The 23,781-nt window shown below is 36.4% G+C and overlaps 1 protein-coding gene across 1 annotated transcript; it reads right to left on the reverse strand.

The window, feature by feature from the left end:
- Positions 1-2,414: 2,414 nt before the first annotated feature.
- Positions 2,415-3,467, reverse strand: LOC114531419 (protein ANTAGONIST OF LIKE HETEROCHROMATIN PROTEIN 1-like). The gene has a single exon (XM_028553027.1). The coding sequence runs from the start codon at positions 3,465-3,467 to the stop codon at positions 2,415-2,417; it is 1,053 nt and encodes a 350-aa protein (XP_028408828.1).
- Between the last annotated feature and the right edge of the window lie 20,314 nt (positions 3,468-23,781).

The raw sequence follows: 23,781 nt of genomic DNA on the forward strand, positions 1-23,781 counted from the left end.
GAAGGCAAAGCAATGGAGTTAGCAGAGCAATAAGCTAGAGCTGTCGAAAAGTTAGCTGGCTCGGAGCATCATAATGTCAACAAGTTTAGAATGGCGAAAGAAACAATCACTGACCAGAAGCTTATCAAGGAAAAGATGATGTCCAATCCCGCAGAGATTCTAAGCCGACATGCAGAAATTGTAATTGATCATTCCCACATAAAGGTGGTAGAACATCCTGCCCTGCATATGGAAAAGAGTGTAGAAAGTGTGGAAAGATGAACCATTTCCAGTCCGTGTGTCGCAGTGGTGAACACAAGGGAGAGTCGAAAGACAGTTTGGGAGAACAGCATTACAAAGTACGGTATGTGGACGAGGATAGCCTGAGGGACGACAGTGCTAGCAATGAACACGATTTATTCAAGACAGTGCACAGGGTCAAACAGAACGATGCTAAACACCCGCTCTTCAACGTAAAAGTGAATGGTTCAAGGTTGATGGTAATGGCGGATTCTGGTTCCAATATTAACATTCTGGATGAACAGGACTGATGATTGCAGAATGGTCTCCAATTTTAAAGAGCACAGGCATCAGTATCTATGCGTATAATTCGAATTCCTGGCTCCCAGTTGTGGAAAAATTTGCGGCAGAAATAACGACAATGTGTGGACAAAAAGTGAATGAAGAAATATATGTGGTGAAAGGATCGAGTGGGTCCCTCCTTAGTTGGTCCACATCGCAGAAGCTTCCTCTTATAACCACAACCGCACCTTTGGAAAGTGTGAATGTCAAAAGCGGGGTCGACAGCCTTGTAGAAGAATATTCTGATTTAAGCCCCTTTTACACGACCAAATTTTCTTTGTCAAATTTCATTTATCAAATGTTTTTTGACCGTGTAAATTAGGAATTTGCAGCAAATTTTATTTGACAAATGCATTTGTTCAAAAGCTGGGTTGTCAGTTTTTCTCTTCAAAAAAAATATGACAAACGTCAAAATTTGATCGTCTAAACGAATATCAAAAAAAATACGGCAAAAATTTTCAAACAAAATGGCGGCAAATCAAGGAGTCAGTCGTCCAGTCGTATGGACCGATGCATCGATTTATATACTTCTTGAAGCTCTTAAGGTCAGAGAAAGTCTCTGGAATTCGAAATCTCTACAATATAAAGATAAAAATATAAAAAAGAGGGAATATGAAGAAATATTGTCTATTCTTGGCGATGATATGCCGAACGTAAATTTGACGGCTTTGAAAGGTAGGACTATTTTGTTTTGCCCAAAGAATTTTGAAATTTGAATGTCTGTATCGCTATCTCATAGCTCTTTCTCATAGCTACTTCATCTCACACGTTTTATTGTAAAAATCTTGAACTTGCAATTGCAAATATTCATTTACAATATCGCGCATGAGTATCTTTGATAAGTTGGGTTAGATTTCCATTCCACAAGCCCATTAAAATGGTTTGTTTATATACTGTTATAGGAAAAATTCAGGGACTTCGGACTACATTTCGCGAAGAAATACGTAAAGTTAAGAAGAGTGAACACACTGGATGTGGGTCGAATGATATTTATACACCAAAATGGAAATTCTATAATGAGTGTGCATTTCTTGAAGATGTAGTTGCCGTAAATAGACCTACATTCAGCAACCTTGCACCAACAGTACCATCTAACCCAAACAACGAAGATGATGACACACAAGAGGTAGATATGGTAGAAAATCTAAACAATGTCGATTTGGAGATGGTCACTGGACATCCAAAAAAAAAACGAAAAAATTCTTCAGATAATACATGGATGGAAACTGCTGCTAATGCCCTATCTCATTTGGCAAAAGAGAGTTCTGAGGAGGATGAGTGGGATGTCTTTGGGAAGGATATAGCCAACTCGCTAAGGGGGCTTGGGAATGCAGGGTCACAACGTCGAGCAAAATTTGCAATTCAGTCTATAATCTTTCAAATAGCAGAAAAGGCTCATCAATCAAATAGCCCCCAAATGCAAGCTGTTTTGAATACTTCATCTATTCTGCAGCCCACATACTGCAACATTAAACAATTAGTAAAGGTTTTGGTTGTTTGATCACTTTATAAGTTATATACAATTTAATGTTTCTTTGTTCCTGCAATATTGTGTTAGAGTATAAATCAAGCTTTCGGGTTGTACAAATAATAAAATGTTAATTAAAGTACAAATGATATATATTTATAATTTGAGTGCATATTTATTCACCATTTCCATAAATGTTAGTCACATTCATGTAAGTACAATTTTTAATTCAAATTTATGTCAGTGCAATTTTGATCATATAATATATTAACATTGTTTTTCATTATTAAATTATATTATTAACACAAATTTATTTATTAATTATTACAACATTGCCAATTATTGTCAAATGTCTTAACTGAATCTACATCACTCAAATATATGTTCACTCGGTCATTTTCCACTGAAAAGGGACTTCCCCTTCCTCGAAAAAGTAATCTTTTAGGTCATCACGAATCTGCCGGGCTTGTGAGGTCGATGGTCTATCACTTGGATGACCATTCCCATCATTTGTAGCATTTACTTCATCTCTCCATGCACCCAAAAGTACCTGTCCATTTTCATCTTCTCTGTCCATAAACCCAATAGGGGCATAGTGTGCATCCTTCTTTGTTATCAAAAAGTTATGGAGTGCTATGCATGCCCGAACAACTTCTATTACATTAGTAACATCTAATTCAAGTGTTTTTAACAGCACTCTAAACCTTGCAGAAAGGATGCCAAATGCATTTTCTACTATTCTTCGGGCACGAGACAACCTGTAGTTAAAAACTTTTTCATCTCCATTTGCTGACCTATGTGGATAGGGTTTCATTAAATTTTGATCTAATGCGAAAGCTTCATCGCCAAGAAGAAAATATGGAATTTCAGTTGGTCGAAGACCCAACTTAGATGGTGATGGAAACATATCAGATTTACAAATGTTTTTAAGAAAACCATGCTTAAAAACCCCACCATCAGACATGCTGCCTGGTGCCCCAATATCAAACGATGTAAATTTTGCATTTGCATCCACAATACCTAGCAAAATGACACTTGAGTGTTTTTTGTAATTAAAATACTCAGATCCAGCATTTGGGGGTGCCCTTATTGCAATATGCTTGCCGTCGATTGCACCAACACAATGAGGGAACTGCCACTTTTCATCAAATTCTACAGCCAACTTTCTCCAGTCAGAGCATTTGCCTGGTGGCCTCAGGTACTGCTCTTCCAAGATGTTATAAATGACTCTGCATGTTTCAGGCACAAATGCAGAAATTGCTGGGACTGATATCCTGAATGAATAGGACAGGTCTTTGTAAGATGCACCTGAAGCCAAAAATCTCAATGTACAACATAATTTCTCGTTGGGCGAAATAGCATTTCTCATATTCGTATTCTTTTTCGTTAGATGCTCTTTTGCCTTGCTTAGCAACTCATCAAACAACAAAGGCTGCATCCTACAAAGAATTCAACTTTATTTAATTAAGCAGAAATAAGAATAAAAAGGAAAATAAATGCTATAGTTTTGCTGAATTAACATAAATAATATTGAGTCGATAGAATTATAAATACATTTACTACGAATATAAAATATACCTACCGGAAAAAGTTGGTAAAACTTTCGGGGTCTGTTGCCCTTAATTCTGGAATTAAATTATTAACAAGCCCTTGTGCATCTCGTCTCCCTTCACTTCCCCAAGGTCGAACCCACCATCGGCGTTTACGTCTTCGTGTCTTCCTCAATTGCATCGTTTGCATTAGGTGAAAACCTATTGCACACGCCAAAAGTTTTGGTTTCTTTCTGAATGGGGCCATTTTTTCTTTTGGCAGTGTTACATGCGCAGAATAAAGCGCGCATGTATATTTTTGTTTAGCGCTGACTGATAAATGTGACATAAACTCAACAAATGGACAAAGAAAATATTTGAATTGTTTACACTGGCAAAACATTTGATAAATGAAATTTGACATAGAAAATTTGGTCGTGTAAAAGGGGCTTTATTGGTTGGTGTTGGAAAATTAAAAGATTACCAAGTGAAGTTGCACATCAACAATAGCGTACCTCCTGTAGCCCAATCGCATTGTCCTGTCCCATTCCAAGTGCGGAAACAGCTTGAGGAGCAACTCGAGAAAGATGAAGAGAATGGGGTGATAGAGCGAGTTGATGGTCCTACTCCATGGGTGTGCCAGTTGTCATGGCTCCAAAACCAAAGCAACCTGGCAAGATACGTATGTGCGTGAAGTCTATTGGGCATGACGAACTATTGCTCAAGATTCATACCTGGCTACACGACCATCACGCAACCGCTGGGAGAACTAACCTGGCTCATGAAGGGCACCAGGGAATTGTCAAGACGAAAGCTCTCTTGCGAGAAAAAGTCTGGTTTGCACGAATCAATGACTTGGTCGAGAAGAGAGTGAAATTGTGTATCACGTGTCAAGTAGCAACACTGGAAGCTAAACAGGAACCACTAAAGATGTCACCGCTTCCCGAGTCTGCCTGGCAGGTCAGCGTGGATTCTTAAGAACTTTCGACTGGAGGATACTTACTAGTAGTCACAGATGATTATTCAAGGTACCCTGTAGTAGAAGTCGTGCTCACAACCTCTGCAGCGGTGGTTATTCCACTTTTGGATAAGATCTTTGCAGAATACGGTGTTCTAGCGATTGTCAAGTCTGATAACAGTCCTCCGTTCAATGGCAAAGATTTCAAGCAATTTGCAGATGTCTTGGGTTTTCGGCATAGAAAGATAACACCCTTGCGGCCGAGATCCAACGGAGAAGTGGAACGGTTCATGCGGATACTAAACAAAACTGTCCAAGTTGCGCAGACAGAGCATCGCCCATGGAAGGAAGAACTTTGTAAATTTTTGCAGAATTACAGAGCAATGCCTCATAGTTCGACAAGTCAAGCACCAGCTACAGTCCTGTTCAACAGACTGATGCGCATTAAGTTTCCCCAAGTATTTAACGCAAGTGTTGATCCTCCCTGAATTCAGGAACAAGATGAGAGAGCAAAGGAGAAAATGAAAAGTTTGTTCAAACACTTAAAAAGCCGTGGAAAACGGGCGCTTATCTGCCATGCAGAGATGACAAGCTTTTTTGAGAATCTAACAATTTATACATTATGGACATTTTTAGGCTCTGTGGTGTTGTTCATGTACTTTTCAACACCTTGGCATTCTTCCTGGACAATAACCACAAAGACGGAGAGCTTACTATACCAGAAGAAGCTTCTCCAGAAACGGCAGAAACTGTTTTGCACCTAGTGCAATATTTTGCAAAACAGCGTGTTATAATAACAGCCGTTATAGGTGTAATAGCCGTTATAGGTGTAATAGCCGTTATGGGTGTAATAGCTGTTATTGGTGTAATGGCCGTAATAGGTGTAATAGCCGTTATAGGTGTAATAGCCGTTATAGGTGTAATAGCCGTTATAGCCCTTATAGGTGTAATAGCTGTTATAGGTGTAATGGCCGTTATAGGTGTAATGGCCGTTATAGGTGTAATAGCCGTTATAGGTGTAATGGCCGTATTAGGTGTAATAGCCCTTATAGGTGTAATAGCCCTTATAGGTGTAATAGCCGTTATAGGTGTAATAGCCGTTATAGGTGTAATGGCCGTTATAGGTGTAATAGCCGTTATAGGTGTAATGGCCGTTATAGGTGTAATAGCCGTTATAGGTGTAATAGCCATTATAGGTGTAATAGCCGTTATAGCTGTAATAGCCGTTATAGGTGTAATGGCCGTTATAGGTGTAATAGCTGTATTAGGTGTAATAGCCATATTAGGTGTAATGGCCGTATTAAGTGTAATAGCCGTTATAGGTGTAATAGCCGTTATAGGTGTAATAGCCGTTATGGGTGTAATAGCTGTTATAGCCGTTATAGGTGTAATAGCCTTTATAGCCGTTATAGGTGTAATAGCCGTTATAGGTGTGTCATGATTGTCAATTTTAAAAATCATCTTGATGCAACTAAGATAATCGACAATTAAATTGTGCCTAAATCTAGATTCAAGCGTTTTCAATGGGAGTAAATTGTAATTGCAAATACACATACAAAGACGCGGTACGGTCAAGAACGCTTTATATTGCACAATTATATTGTCCCAACTGTCCTAATCCTTCAAAGTTTCTCTATACATTGTTTTATTGATTGACATATATCAACTCCTCCCATGTAAGATACCAAGGCGTTGACTATGCTCTGTCTCTGCCAAGCTCTGCTGTACAAGGGTACAAGGAAGGCTGTGGAAAAATTACGTTCAGTATATAGCTAATAAATAGGTAAGTTATTGCTTAACTTAATTTTGGTATTGTTCTTTATAGTATATAACTGTTAATATTCTTGACAATCTTGTTACGCTACTTTATTCTTAGAAATTATGTATCAACAAAAAGGACGGAGCAGATTTCGATTGGAGATTCCAATTGACGACATAAAAAATATCATAAAGGAAGCTAGGGCAATATCCTTCCCTTGGGATGCTGTGCCTCCTCTCATATGTATGTGGCTGGAAGCCATGTCAGGTTCAGTCAATACCCAACCTGAATTCGTCCTCTTGGGATCGTTAACAGTTACATCGTGCCTGATGGGTCCGAACTGCGTGTTTGAAGTCCGTCGATGACATAAGGAGCCATGCAACATATTCACCGTGTGTTTGTGTTAACCAGGGACAGGAAAAACGCAGGCCTATAAAATCTCAGTAGAGGATCCTCTTGAAGCTTTGTCTACCAAAATTCTAGTCCATGATTACACAATGAAAGGTTTGTTCGAACACTTAAAAAGCCGTGGAGGACGGGGGCTTATCTGCCATGCAGAGATGACAAGCTTTTTCGAGAATCTGATGAAAAAACAAACCGATGGTGCAAGTGAAAGACAAATGTTTTGTCGATTTCACAACGGAAATTCCAAATTGATTCAAACAAGCCATGGGAGAAGCAATCAAAAGAATGCAGACAAAGCGCTCGACGAAAGGGAGGAAATTGAGAAATTGTGTTTATCTATCGGCGGATTTTGTCAGCCACAGCCATATATTCATTTACATCAATTTTTGGATTCATCAGATGATGGATTTCTGGATAGAATCAGTACATGTATCATCGACTCCGTCATTCTGCGTGAAAATGAAGTTGAAGAATGGAATGGCATTTTCGATACTTTTCCTATTTCCGATTTCACTGGTGAGTGTTTCCTCATAAAATGTATACGTAAAATGTCCAGATCATGTTACAATCATTTGCCATGCAGGCTCTGTTAACTGTGAATGGAAAACTATATGTAAATAGTTGTGTCTTCTAAAGCATAGTATAAAGTAAAAACTGTAAAAGTTAAGATAATTTTTTTTAAAAGTGACATGTTTGACAGGTCAAATTTTTAGATGACAAAGGTGCTATTTATAATCATATTTTGTACCAAGGCCTGCTCTGCAAACAAGCTGTCAACAAGTTGTGTTCGCGCCAGGGACGTACTTAATAGATGCTTAATTAGCGATGGGGCAAATATTTCGAAATTAGTCAGGCATAAGACGAATATATTAATATTTGCCCCAATTAGGGTTTTTAGCACGGTTTGGCACTGGTTTGCTGAAAAAAATTGAATATATCGGTTATATATTAAGTAAATATCGGTTATTTTTATCTTATAACTGAACCCAGTCCATATTTTTAAATATTATTTATGTTTTAGATGTGTATATCGAAATTTTCAAAAAGCATTGCGAGCTGACTACAGTTTACAAGTTTTCGACAGAGGCAAAAAAAGTGTATGAAAAATTTTCAGATGAGGTGGTCGAGCAAATGAATAGGCAACTGCAGGAAGACATAATAATCAAAGACAACATGTCTAAAGACAGAAAAATTTTCATCAGGTGTGGTATTGTATATTGCTATCATGTGTCAGCACTTGAAATAAAGAACAATTTATACATTATGGACATTTTTAGGCTCTGTGGTGTTGTTCATGTACTTTTCAACACCTTGGCATTCTTCCTGGACAATGGCCACAAAGACGGAGAGCTTACTATACCAGAAGAAGTTTCCCCAGAAACGGCAGAAACTGTTTTGCACCTGGTGCAATATTTTGCAAAACAGTGTGTTATAATAAACAAGGTAAAATTGTAAAATCTACTGTTCAGTTTGCTAATTTCATTTCTAATTTGAAAAACTATATAAAATGAGTGAACTCTGCAGTTATTACAAAATGTCATTAAAATTTCTCTTAACATGCACAATGTCAATGTTTCTTTGTTAGGTTAACTCCCCTAAGACAAAGCCTGCAAAAATGGATAACACAGAAAGAGCAACAGAAGATAATATTGATCCAGACATATTCGAATGAATCGCTTCAATTTTAATTGAAAAATTGGCCAAAAAAACACCAAAAGAGGTGAATTTTTACATTTACACGCCATACATGTTTACAATTCAATTCGCTGTATTGTATTATAGGCTGGCTTTAGGCGATTTACCTCTTCATGGCTATGAATTATGCTAGCAGAACGCTTTGCATGATGTTATAAGTTATACCACAAGCGAGACCTATATAGATATACAAGCTGTCAGCATTATACGCTGTGCTACGGGAGATGGGTATAATTTTTTCTTAATATATCCACAGGGCCAGGGGGGGCATAGGAAAGTTAAATTATGGGGAGGGCTCAGACTTTAAGTGGCAACTTTCATACAAAAGAGTACTCTTGAGAAAACGTCATCTTTGTTTTAAAAAAGATAGAGGAAAAAGTCTAATTTAGTTATAATTAAATACTTTGTTAATGAACATGGAATTCTATACCCATTTAGGTTCCACTTTTAGCTTGAGGGACTCTGCTATGGAGGAAGGACGCAGTTGCGATTAGGTGGTCAAACCTTGGCAATGTGGCACTCTCGAAGGCAGATTTATTTAACAAACTCGCAAAGCATAAAGAAAAGTGCAAGACATCTGATAGCAGACCATTTCTACAGGAAGATGGCACTACCAAATCGGTCCGTTGCACTGTGGTTCTAATAGAAACCTTTTCACAAAAGATGAGAAGATCATTAAAAGAAGGTATTATTATTATTTTAAGTTCAACGATTAAAACAGGCCTTATAATAAAAAAACACTATACAGATAGTAATGGATGTGATTCATATATAGCCATTGCGATGTGAAATTTTGAAAACCTTTTCATCGCTATGTATCTCAAATTGGTCTCTTAATTTTTTTTCTCATACAAAGTATTTTCCTGTTTAAGTAATTCCAGATATTATGACTGAAAATAATTCAGATGAAGACGACAACGAGTGCCAAACCAGTCTTAACCTAAACGACCAGCTAATTTTCGGTATGGACGACGATCATTTAGCCGGTAATCCAACTAACCAAGACACACAGATCGACACAGTAGAAGATAACACAAACGTGTTTTCAGATGTTCAGCACATTATCTTTGAGGTACTTCTTGACCGCGGTTTCGCAGTTATCGAAGAAAAACAAAGTGGGGACAGCAAACAAGGTGGAGAAAACGGCCAAAAGCGAAGGAAAAGAAAAGGTCGCCGAAACGAGTCCGCTAATTTGCTTGATTCCCTTTCAAAAAAAGAGAAAATTCAGGAGGGAAAGAGAAGGAACAAAACACAATAACAATCAACTTTATCAGTTTAAAATGTGTGTATGTCGTTAATATTCCTGGTTATCATTTAGGTGTTTATATTTTCTGAACTTCACATTTATCAAAGTTTCACAACTTCCATAGTAATAAATATGATGTGGAAGAGCACATAATGTTGAAACTTATGCTAATTGAGTTGTTTCTATTCAAGACCATCTTTTATTGAAGACATCTATAGAAATATGTCAATTTCTTAATGATATATACTTGTAAGAAATAGATTCATTTTAAAGTTCCATTTCCAATGATAAATACAGCTGACAAACAAAGTATATAGGCCTATATAAATCACATGCATTGTGGCATAAAGAGCTTAACTTAGCGAGTGGCTCAATAAATTGTTGACTTTTATGTAAAGTATGCTGTATATAGTATGTCTCCTCTCGATGCTATATAGTGTTCGAAAATTTATTTCAGAACGCGCGTTTCCTTGCAATAGCTATATGTCTCATGCAGTTTTGGCAATAATCAAGGGACTAAACTATACTAACATGACAAGCCAACCTTTTGACGCTCCTTGCATGATATCTAAACAATACTTTTTTCCCGGCCTCGCTATTGCTGGTTTCAAATCAGTATTTTGAAGTTATGTCATGCTGTGCAATTGTATAATCATCGGATATCCGGCATAATTTGTTCGCATTATGGCCGGTATATTAGTGTGGTGCCAATAAAGAACTGTGGAAACAAAGCTTACTGACGCTCACTGCATCAGTAACAAATTACAATCACTCAGCTCACTCAACTATTCTTGATACTTAGCTAACCCTGAACCTTTTACAATTTAACCCAAACTCAAGAAAACGAAATTTCAATAGATGTCAATGCAAAATGGCATTAAGATATCGTTTTCCTAATCGCAAATGTTTTTTTAACTGCACTTTGCAAGTCTTCAAGTGATCTATTGTTAAGAGGTAGTGGTATTTTGTGCAGGACTATCAAGTTTAGTACCTTGCCATAGCATTTTTCGACATCGACAATTTGTGCTTCGCTATGGGTTGTTTCCAATAACTGAATTATAGCACATAAAACCACATACTCAAGAAGGTTAACTTTTCCAGGATTTACACTACCCTTTCTAAATGCAAGAAATAGCTTTGAACACGATTGTTTTTTTACTTTTTGTACATGATGGAGTGCTCGCTTACATCCACATCTTCTGCCTGAATTCATTTTTGGAGACCCGCCACAATTCTTCCCCCCGCATTCAGGGGCGGATCTAGGGTAAGTCCAGTCAGTCGCGCGACTTACGTATTTTTGGCAGTAAAAATGATAATTAAATATTCAAATTTGTCTTGAAATATGAATAATTAACCTCCTTCAAGACTATAATAAGATTACAATCATAGTCCAGTTTAAAGGGGTCAGTTTCAAACTAGGGATCCAAGGATAGTGCAAAGTTTTCATGCCCTGTAATACCTAAGCAACCAGACGTTTGTCCCAACATTAAAATTTTGACTTATGCCAGTAAAAATATAATGAACTAGGTTAAACATTAATCAAAAGGAAATTACTCAAAGTACTCGAGTTACGTTAGCCGCGAATACTGTCACTATAATCAATTATAATTTTAGTTGCCCATGTAAACCTAACCGGGCGCGATTTTCTCAGTTTAGTCTCTTTTCTTCGTCAAACAACTGTGACTACATTCACTGCATTTATATGATGGCTACAATTTATCCGTCACTTCATAAGAATAGCCAAAATAGTTGCGTTGTAAATAACGTAAATAAACCGCGGTGCATATTATGTCTATCAGTGATGTGGATACTTCGACGCGTAAATCAATACAAAACAATATACTTATAATCCATACTGTACACCGCCAAAATGATTTGATTACTGCACAAAATGTCCGTTTTGTATAGTATCATTTATGTACTGTATGCAGAATACAAGGTATCGACTTGCTATGGACATAATATAAATTCGTGTAACTGTGTAAGAGTCTCATCAATACATAAACAACACGGCGTCGTTTCTTCCTAACCTCTTAGCTCTATTTATGGAATAAACCTTCCAAATTATATTTGTGTTGAATTGAATGCTCGTAATTCATAACATAAGTTGATAAATTGCATAGATTCTCACAGAATTGCTCGATTTTTACGCCCGGAATGTTTTGAAGCAATGCTCGTTGCTCCTCGTTTCTTTACATCGTGAATAATGTTCAAGTCTCGACGGCACATGCGCAGTTGCGACGTGTAAGAAAGAATCGGGTGTTCCGGGGGGAAATTCTGCCCAAATCCTTTTGAAACAAAACCTAAACCGTGGAAAAGCAATGCTTCAAAATTTACAGTAACCGCCAAAATTCCTCAATATTTTGGTTAACTTTGCAAAAGGGACATAGTGCATTAATAAATAAAGCAATTTAAACTGATTTAAAAACTTTCAATTACTGATCATACTCAAAAAGGTCCTATACGCATAAATCAACGTACCCCCCGTAAAGTTTACACTATGACTGACTGTCTGACTGACTGTCTGACTTACTGACTCGTTTGAATTTTCGCCACTCATCACAATACTGCAAAGTTTCTCAAACTTTGCACTAAAATTACTATCGCTGGAGAACTTTGAAATAACATTCAATAAGAAAGATAACATTGTGAACAGCGTCAGTCTTGAATGAACATGACCGACGTAAACGTTTAAACCAAATATATAATACCATGAACAAGGAAAGCTGGCGTTATGCATGTAATAGTATAATATAACAGTGGAAACATTTGGTACCATGTTAATTTTTGCGGTTGTTTAATTAATGCATTTATAATTCTTAATTGGTATGAAATAGTAGAAATTTTGTATTGCTATAGCTGTATTAACTCAAATTCGTATGCCAAAAAAAATCTATATTAAAATGGTTTTTGTATTCTTCATGTGCTGATGCTCTGGTAAAATTATATGTTGCCGTCTTCTTTACCCGATTGCGATCATCAGCGTCATAATAGATGGCCCATAATATTCGCACACCAAAGAAATTTTACTCAATTCGAAAACTCATCACTCATAAATGCAAGATTCAGATTTTCTGGCTCTCAATTAAAATATGAGTAATTAAATCTTCAGTGCATGAAATATTTTGTTCAGTATTTATAGATATTTTTGCTCAACAAACAGTAATAAAGTCTATGACACCTGTATTCAAAGATCACACTCATACTCAATGAGTGTTGCATGGAAATTGTGTCGATGCAAAGATTTAAGCTAAAACATTAAGAATAAAGCTTTATTGAAGTGGAAATAACTTTAGAGAATAGGGACCACATATATAAGTCTATATAAATGCAAACCAATTTCCGTGACGTTTGTGACCCAGCTGAAATCAGAAACTCGCGAAAACCACTGACAGCGTAGTAATTTAAAAGCAATATTTCCTCCACCCATCAAAATCAAACATGCATTTAAAAGTTATAATGATGCATGTTGTCGAATTTCAAATCCTTAATAAATTTTAAAAATTGGCAAGCGTATAGAAATTTTCAGGCGTCACTCCGGCCGTATATGTTAAAGTCGACCCATATAAGAGTGGCCTATAAACGGGTTATATATTTATATTTCACGCTGTTGTGCATACACACAATAGAAAAAATGCTTCAAGCTGACAAATATTGCTATGCTGCAAGAAGGAAGAGGATTAGAAACTCACAGAGTGAAACTCAATAAGTCTAATAGACCCGAAAATATCACTTAACTGACTATATAAACAAATATATATATTAGCCGTTTTAAGTATAATAAAACGCTTTTTCGTGAGTCTAGGTAATTGTCGAGAGTCGAGAGAATAAAGTCGAGAGTTGATAGTATAAAGTCAAGAGTCGAAAGTATCAGGTCGAGAGTCCTAAAAATCCCAATTTTCGCACACAAGGGGTATTTCTACTTATATTATGTTTATTTTTACTAATATTACACTGCAGTTTACTTGTGAATTGACGCTTCATGTTTCAACTTGTAAAATATTATTGTGATGCGTATATTATCAATATATTTCATCTATTATCGAGAAAACAAAAGCTACGGCAAGGTGTGCGTCTAGCTCAATTTTTACGTACATCATTATTTTGCGAGTTGTGCTTTTGAGGAACATAGCTCAAACAAACAACCCGTTCTCGCCTGAACTGAAGTATTAAATAAATTATGTAAACATTTTATAATAAAATATTTCTGAGAAGAATCCCACAAGATACTTTCAAATTGCACTATACTGTATAAACCTTAAAGTAAATAAACCTTGCATGATTTACATAACCGATGCGTGAATCGATCACTTGTCCTGACAGCACGAAAATATAACCAAACATACTTAAATTACATTACTATAGTCGCAATATTATATATGGATATCAACCATAACAATATAATTAGCCTTGAATGCCTACTGTGTGGATCCACAGTTTTAATTTTGAAGCATTTTTTATGACAGTAAAGTTGGTTTGTGCATAGGCGTACGGGACTTTTAAAATGTGGTCGCGCAGATAAAACATGGTCTAACGTAATTAATGTAATAGTTACTTTGCCCTTCTTTTGGAGGACTGATTGGACGCCTGTATATATTCAAAACCGATCCGTCTATTTACATAACCATATGCGCGCAATCACACTATAGCCTACCTAAATAAAATACAAAGCACTAAATAAATATAGCTCTATGAAGTTATGCTGTAAGAAAACGAACTAAATAATATTAGCACTTAATTGTCAACATTTTAGCGTGAATTAACTGCAATACGTAAAATACAAAACAATCCTATGCTTCATGAAGTTTGTGTTGTCTAGCACTCTATTCAATGAAGTATACGATCTAAATAAATCGCGCAGTGTAATATTCGATGCGTGTGTTTATAACACGATGCGCGCATCAATGGATCAGTTCAAATATAGTGTTTATTACGTGTAGTAATAGTGCATGTCGTGTAGCACCTTAGCATACCATTTAACCTGATAATACTGATCGGCACTTGCTAGTAATATCACCATTTGCTTCAGATTTGTAAATTTTAAACAGAACTGTCTTGCTCCATTGTTTCTCTATAACAAATAGTAATTATTAAGCACTGTTATGGTTAAAAATTTTTTAACCTCCATAGTCGATTTTACAGCAGTATCAATTGCTATCAACACATGTTAGATTCGTGAAGTACATTATCAAAATAAGTCGTGTATATTATGTTATGCGTGTAGTTAAAATACGATAGTGGATGTGGACGTATTCTTTCTTGCTTCTGCGTTTAATGAGTTCAAAATTCTTGAACATTTGCTCGCTTTTCACTTAAAATATTTCAAAACAACACTTCGTCACTCCATCGCTCCTTATTGTATTTTGCGCTTCTGAATATTAATCACGGCCTTATGCGGATTAATGCGCTGTTCAAGATGAAATCGCGTGTACCAGGGGGAACAACACACATATCATCGTAACAAATGTTATAAAATTTACAATAACCACAGTAATTCTTTCATATTTTGTTTAAATTGGAAAATGCTAAAAGAAGATACAAATCAGAAAACTATATACTTAATCAAACAAACTTCCTGATACCCACCCACATAGGATCAAAGACGACAAACAAAAAACACTCCGCCCCCCGGAGTTTACACTATGACTGACTGACTGACTGTCTGATGTGAATTTTCGCCACTCACCACAATATTCTTTTATTCAGAGCAGCGGTAAAACGCAAAAAACTTGCAGAATCATGGGTCAGCCGGCTCATTTGATTAGTCAATAAGCCATTTGGACTTATCTCGACTGATTTGTGGGGTGGCTGGACTGATTTGCACCTTAATGGGGCCAAATCAGCCCATTTCTTGCATTGCGATTGGTCAGTTTGAATTTACCGAACTTATCTCGACTGATTTGCGGGGTGGCCGGACTGACTTGAACTTTAAACGGGGTTCAATTGACAATTGCTCTGTCTTCAGAATGATAAAATTGCAAAATTGCAAACGAAGCCAGGCTCTCTACTTACAATATTCCATTACACGAAAGATTACAACTTTATTGTCAGAAAATTGTTTTAATACGCGGACATTCGAAGCAGGATTTTACAAAAATAACTGGCTCTTGATAAACTTTATCGTGGAGCAGCGATTTTATGCGAGCAACTTGTTGATGTTAGACTTCAATAGACGAGGGAATTAATCACGATATCCCAGCTTAACATGAAAACTAAGACTGTGTTGGTAAGAGAAACAATTAAAATGGATATAATATAAGAATAAAACGATATAGATAAAAATATAGTGATTTAGGAGTGTTCCATGTGACAAGTTCGTTCACAGTTATTGATTTCATGCCGCTTTGTTGTGTATAAACTGATCAATTATCAACATAGTTTATAAATCATAATCTTCCTAGTTCCTATGCTCATAATATTATGGTTATAAAACTTATCCCGTCGTAAAATGCACTAGAATGGATAAGCCAACTTACTCAACAGTCAACACTCGTTAGAGTGTTTGATAATTTGCATTATATTGAAGTTTGCGATGCATATTATAATATTCGCGACTATTTATAGCATATTATGTTTGTTATGATTAGCATGGTTTTGTGAAGTTTTTGTACGCCTAATGCATCTTACATGAAGCAATGGAAATATTTCTGTTTATTTTCTTTTAGGATATTGTTTAATTTGTGTTAAATCAACTATTGCTATCATAAGGGGATAATATAGGGAGTATGAAGTTGTGTGTTTTGAAATATTACCCTCGCCAGCTCTGTTAATAAAGCGGAATCTAGTATGTCTTTCCTGGGCATTGGATGAACCCTAAAATGAGCCGAAATAATCAAAACTCTGCTTTGCTGATTTGAAAAATTTTCTCAAAATTTCCCAATTTGGACTTATGTTTGAAAAATCCTAGATCCGCCTCTGCGAACACATACCTGATGCTTCATACATGTGCACCTGTTTGTATTTCAGATATTTCCTGCTTGGCGGACGACTTGTTTTTCTTCTTGAATTAATGCCACAACGGCAACCAACTACTTCTTGAATTGGGGTTGATCCTTCAAAAAAAGAGCAAGCAATGTTTTTAAATGCTCAAAAGCCTTGAAATAAACTTTAGCTATAGTTCGATCTATTATGTACCCCTTTTGATATGATTTAGATTACGGACATACTTTATAGGGCATCTTCTACATTTAAAAAATTAGGACCTATTTATCTTGTAATATTTTTACTAGTTCACTGTTTACCTCCTTGAGGTGGAGAACGTATTGTTTCTGTCATACTTTATGAAATATCAGGAACATCTGTAGAAATGAGTGCATCATAATGCCCAGGACCTTCCTGAATATAAGACAAGTAAATTACTGTGTCATTGTTGAGATTGTTACAAGGAACCACCGGCAGGAATGGCATGTTGTGAACCGTTGTCAACACAAGGATTGGGATGTGCAAGACATTGGCCATTGCTAATGGTGAAGCATCACCTAATCGCCCAGCAAACTCTCCACTGGCTCTAAATTTTTCGGACTCCAAATTTCTATCAATATTTTCAAAGAATGACACATACTCTTCTTCATTTTCTTGCCATTCATCAACAACTAATTGACGTAGCTTTGAAGAAAGTTCGCCCACATTTATTTGACTGTTAATCCCAAGTAACTTAAGATGATTTTGCAAATTCTCAGGGCAAGAGGCAGACGACAGAATTTGGAGCAGTTGGAAAGCTACAGCTGTAAAAAAGCAGTTACCATCACCTTGGATGGGCATCATAGTGAATCCTAGAGAAGTTGCAATATCTCCCAACCTTTCATTGACACACACGGCAGATGAATCTGTTGTTGTTGCGCTTTATGGGCAGGACAGGCAGGTTTTGACGTTTTGAAAAAGGAATGGTATTTTCTCGATATTTGCATTTTTAGATGACCACAAACTCTTCAAAAGCAAGATAGTTTTAAATATTGAAAGTGAATGGTGCAGAATGTCAAAACTTTCATGAACCGCCTTTTTGGTGTTGACATATGTATGATCAGACGGTAAAGAATCACTCTCGTATAATGACTTCGCTTTTTCGATACTTTTTGACAATTCCTCAAGTACTATAGGAGTTAATTCATTAATTGTATATGCAGAACCAGTAGAAAAAGGTATAAATGCTGAACTTTCTGTTTCTTCAGGCCTGATGCCAAAATGGATATTGCATGTACTTTGTTCACCATTGTCAGTGTTTCTTTTCTCAAAGGAATACTTGTGTTGCTTAGCGCATAGTGAATAAACTGAGTCGTGATTCCCACGTTGTTGATTGTGTTTGGCATAAGCAAGCTGTGTCTCCATCCGATTCTTCAAAAGGGCAACTTCTTCATTTCTCTGTGTAAACGTTCATTAACGGAAGTTGAACATTGTACTGGTATGTCGCTAAGACAGTCCTTAAGAATGTGTTTACGGATTTTTGAAATGGCATGTAGTCGGTGACTGTTTAGAACTCTTTCGCCTTTCGACTTCTGGTTCTCCCATTTTTTCAAAAAATTTTGTAAATTGGATAACAAAATATCCTTGCAGGGCGTTGACATTTCCCAAGTGTCTCCCATATCCTGAGGATACCGGAATATCTTTCCGAAGTTTGATGCTATATCACGCTGAAGAGAATTCTTTTTTTTCAGCGTTTTTACGAATCTTTGGACGGCGTGGAACAAGTCTTGTTTGATCAAAGATTTTGGGAAAACCTCTTCCAAAAGAGATCTCCACTTGCAACAGTTATCTATGCAAATGATTTTTGGACTGGGGTCAAAGCGTTCCTTAATTTCAAAAAATAAATCCTTGACTTCACTGAAACCTTCGGACTTTGTAAATTGCCAACTGATAATTTCGCCACACTCGTTAATTACACAAAATATAGAGTTGTACTGTTTTATCCATTTCCCGTCTTCAGCCCGTTTGTACCCAATGTTGCAAGCGCTTTTGAATGTGTGATCACAGGAAATTGTGCTTGCAGACAATGAATTCATAGCTTTGAGGTACAACTGTTCGTTCATGAGGAAGCGTTTCAGAAAATGTCAATTAATATATCATTGCCTGGGTATGGGAAATTGTCTTTAGAGAATACTGGGAAAAATTGCTTGTTTTTCTTATAAAGAATACCTTTTCGCTTTGACAGCTCCAAATCGCGCCAGAATTGTGTCTCAAAGTGATCATAAGTTGTCTTGTATTGCCTTTCAATTAGTTTTTGAACTTCATCAAAACTGAGCCCAGCATCGATAAGTTCTTCAACAAGAATAGCTAGATCCAACATAAATCCGTTTTTGTGGGTTAAGAAAAAGGGAATATTTGTGATGTCTTTCAATCTATCTAGTATATCAGCATGGCAGGATGAAATTTCATGTGTGAGCACATTTATATACACAACTAATCAATAATACACAGGTGTGCGTCCCAAAAACAATTCTTGGATTTGACCGCTTTTTTTCCCAACGAACCATGATTCCATTACTCGAGAAAGAAGGTCTTGCGCTAAACCGTTTTTGGACATAAGGGACAAATGATCGGACTCGACGCGAAAACCTCTTTATACTGTGTCATTGGGTCCCATAATATGTAGGGATACGTGATGTATAAATCCCATGCAATATTATGAGTTCCATCATTAAGTAGGGAGCATGATGCGTCACAGTAACGGATCTAATATCTATACTCCCTTCCAATTCTTTGGTCAACAATTTCAATTTTTCCTCAAAGTCATCAGTGGCAGCTTCTAAAACCTTTTTCATTACATCACTCCAGATGATTATTGCTTTAGGTGCGTGATATGAAAGCAACACAGAGCAGCTAAAAAAAAGTTTTCTTACTGAATTTCAAATCATTCATCAGTCATATATGACATACGAATGTGCTTACTATCTGCCAGCAAATCAAGACGCAATAAATTGTAAAAACATTTTGGGAGTAGAATAATCTCACTTGAATACAATGAACTAATTCTTTATATTAATTGTATATATATATATATCCGCATTGTCAATAACAACTTAAGTCAAATCACAATCGTTCCCAACTTGGCCTTGTAGCTCAGACGGTAGAGCATCGTTCTAGAAATGCGAAGATCGCGGGTTCGATTCCCACCGCGGTCAAGTAGAATTTTCTGCTTGCCCGGTTGGTCATGCTTGTGTAGAAGAACACACACACCTTACATATATATATCCACAAGTGAACACATGACTCAATTAAAGAAAAAAGTACAAATATATCAACATTTGCAGAAGTAACTGCATATAACGACATGTAAAAAAGGACGAAACTCCGCATTGTCAATAACAACTTAAGTCAAATCACAATCGTTCCCAACTTGGCCTTGTAGCTCAGACGGTAGAGCATCGTTCTAGAAATGCGAAGGTCGCGGGTTCGATTCCCACCGCGGTCAAGTAGAATTTTCTGCTTGCCCGGTTGGTCATGCTTGTGTAGAAGAACACACACACCTTACATATATATATACATATATATATATATATATATATATATATGTATATATATATATATATAGACAGACGCACGGAATGACGTCACAGCAATTTTCTTGTTTTTAAATTGCAAACAAATGGCGGAATTTGAATATTTACCAGAATTTATCCTTGACTGGGCAAATGAAGACCTTGAAGAAGACTTAGACCTTGAAGAAGACTTAGGCAATTGACGTTTTTGGGCAACAAGAAAAGAAAAAAACCCGGTTTGCTAACGTCGAAACAAATGACCTTTCGCTAATTCTCGAGCAATCTCAGTCGTCCGCTACGAAGAGAAACACAAAATGGGTTGTAAATGTGTTTGCAGGTAGGTTTTTCTTACACAAGAAGCTCGTTAATTTAAATGAAAAAGTATCTTAACAACAGAACATATTTTTATGTTTCGTATAGACTGGTGTCGCGAAAGAAATATCACCAAAACACTACTTGAAATGACAACTCCCGAGCTTGATAGAAACTTGTCCAGGTTTTACGTTGAGGCAAGAACGAAAGACGGCAAAGAATACAGTCGTTCAGCACTGCTCGGTTTTCGAAATGCCATTGAACGTTTCATAATTACAACGGGAAATCAATAAAAATATCAAAAAATTACGAGTTTCAACAAAGCAACAAACTTCTCGATGCGAAACTAAAAATTAATTGTCGTGCAGGAAAAGAAAATGTCAAACACAAGGCAATAATTGTCCAACCAGACATGCAGAAAATTAAAACAAGTACATACCTAGCCATGGACAATCCAAATGGTCTACTCCAAAGAACTTGGTTTTTTGTAACGCTTTACTGGTGCAGAAGAGGACGTGAAGGACAAAGAACTCTTCGCTCCGACAGCTTTAAATTTTGTCAAGACGAAAATGGTCGTGAATACGCTGTGATGACCCACGACGAAGCAATGAAAAATCATCCTGGAGGAGAAAATAGCAAGCCCTCTCACGAAAAAGAAACCCGAATGTACAGTACTGAAACTCCAGATGATGCGTTTGCCAGTTTAAAGTTATACGTCTCAAAGCTAAATCGTAAATGCAAAGCATTTTTTCAACATCCCAGAGCAAATTTCGCCTTCGATGACGCTGTATGGTACGAAAACAAACCCATTGGTGTTAACAAACTTGGGGACATGATGAGAAGCATTTCCATTGGAGCTGAACTATCCCAAGTCTACACCAACCATTCCGTTAGAGCATCGGCGATAACATTGCTTTCCAACGTTTGCGCGCGCTTAACATAACAGGCCTTAAAGCCAAATCTATGTCGGCATCTACTGAATATTTCAGATCTCTTGTTCAACGACTCTTCTTTATTGGATACATGATAAGCCTTTTTTCCTTAATACACAGTGGGCAAACATTCATTCCCGGGTTCGCTGAGGGAACTTGTTTTTATTATGGACCATTTTTATTTGGAATAGTTCGTGGGTAAATAAAATGGTCAATAATGAAACAAGTTCCCTCAGCGAACCCGGGAATGAATGTTTGCCCACTGTGTATTGAGGAAAAAAGGCTTATCATGTTATCCAATAAAGAAGAGTCGTTGAACAAAAGATCTGAAATATTCAGTAGATGCCGACATAGATTTGGCTTTAAGGCCTGTTATGTTAAGCGCGCAAACTGGTACATTTAAGCGCTTGCGTTAACAATCAGAAACACGTGTGCATAACCGTTATATCTTAATTGCGTGTTAGTAATCCCTGATGATCGTACATGGTAGAAGTACGTGAAACACAGTGTAGTAAAATAAAAATTTTAAGATTGTAATTTGTTTATATATATATATATATATATATATATATATATATATATATATATATATATATATATAAAATATATTATACCGAGATAGTATGGGGAGTTACAAGCAGGACAACATATCACTATTGCTTACCATGATCAATTCCACTTTAGCTACATACAATAATATTCCTTCCCCTCACCAATTTCTCATTCCAGGCTTGGGACTGGACAATGGCTGGTTTAAAAGGAGGAAGGAAACCAACACACAAACATAAAAGAGATTTTATTCATGAAATGAAGATGTGATGCCATTGTATTATATTACTAATGTGGGATTATTACTAACACGCATTTACGTGTTATTCACATGAACAGGACAATCAGTCGCGAGCTGTCATACAAAATTTACTATAATGAGAGTGCACAAGCCTAAGCGTGCTTAATATCAAAATTTAGAACGCTTAGATATTAAGCACGCTTAGGCTTGTGCACTCTCGTTATAGTAAATTTTGTATGACAGCTCGCGACTGATTGTCCCGTTCATGTGAATAACACGTAAATGCCTCCTTCCTCCTTTTAAACCAGCCATTGTCCAGTCCCAAGCCTGGAATGAGAAATTGGTGAGGGGAAGGAATATTATTGTATGTAGCTAAAGTGGAATTGATCATGGTAAGCAATAGTGATATGTTGTCCTGCTTGTAGCTTTTCATACTATCTCGGTAAATTTAAATAAAGCATGCTTCGGCTTGTGCACTCTTGATTTGCTATAACAACCTTTCTAAATTTTGATATATATATATATATATATAATATATTTTTATATATATATATATATATATAATATATATATATATATATAAAATGTGTAGGTTGATAACACAAGTAGCTGTATATAAAAAAAGTTTGTCTTGGAAGCAATGAAGATCAGACAAAGGATATCAAACAACACTAAATTTAATCATTTTGCACAAACGTTTTCGCTTTATTGAAAGCTCCTCAGGTGCTGAATACTTTGTAAGAAGTGAGTTGTGATATCCTATATTTACATATTTCACTGGTTTGCCACTACGTCACTACACATGTGGTGTTGGATTACTTAATGGTAATTATTTACATAAATATTTCACACAAACAAAGATATGAAATATATAACAAAATCTTACATAAACTGCATGGTATTATTATTGACATGAATTTAAATCCGGCTGAAGTATAGTTATAATGTCTCTTTCCTTCGACTCCCTGACTAAGCGGTCTGAATGACTGTCACATTGATAAATCGGCATAATCTGGAAGTTGCCATTGCTACATTTTCTGATGTGCTCACTTACTGCTAAGTGGCAATATTCTTTATGGTTTATTTGCTGTCTGTGTAGCCTAACTCTGTGACGGAGATTTTCAGTTTGGCCGACATAAAAACTTTTGCATTTTGTGCAGAGTAGAACGTGTATAACGTTCCGCGATTTACAATTCATCTGACATTTTATGCAGAAATGGCCAAATTCCTTCAGAATAGTTTCAGCGGAAACAAGCTTGCTGAACTTGAGAAACTGTGGGACGAAGACATCGCGCACAAAGAAGCAAAATCACAGTCAAAATGGGAATCAAGAGAAGAATGGCTCGAAAAATACGATCAGCAATTCGATAACGAAGACATGATCAAACCATTCAATAAGAGAACAAATAAACAAGATATTGACCAGCTTCCATTAGAAACATTGGATGATGATGTTAATGATGATGATCATAGTGATGACGTGTTAAGTGATAAACCTGTCAATCATTCTAGTAAGAGCAAACTTAAAATGAGATCTAAGGCAAGAGTGATATGAAGTGTTTGGTTTAACAAAGATATTGACCCAGAAAAACATTATCGTGAACTAGTCATGTTATTTACGCCATGGAGAAATGAGGAAGCCTTGATGGGAAAA

The sequence above is a fragment of the Dendronephthya gigantea genome, unplaced genomic scaffold (genome assembly GCF_004324835.1).
Source record: "Dendronephthya gigantea isolate DGI-Jeju-01 unplaced genomic scaffold, DenGig_1.0 000071F, whole genome shotgun sequence".
Classification (NCBI taxonomy): domain Eukaryota; kingdom Metazoa; phylum Cnidaria; class Anthozoa; order Malacalcyonacea; family Nephtheidae; genus Dendronephthya; species Dendronephthya gigantea.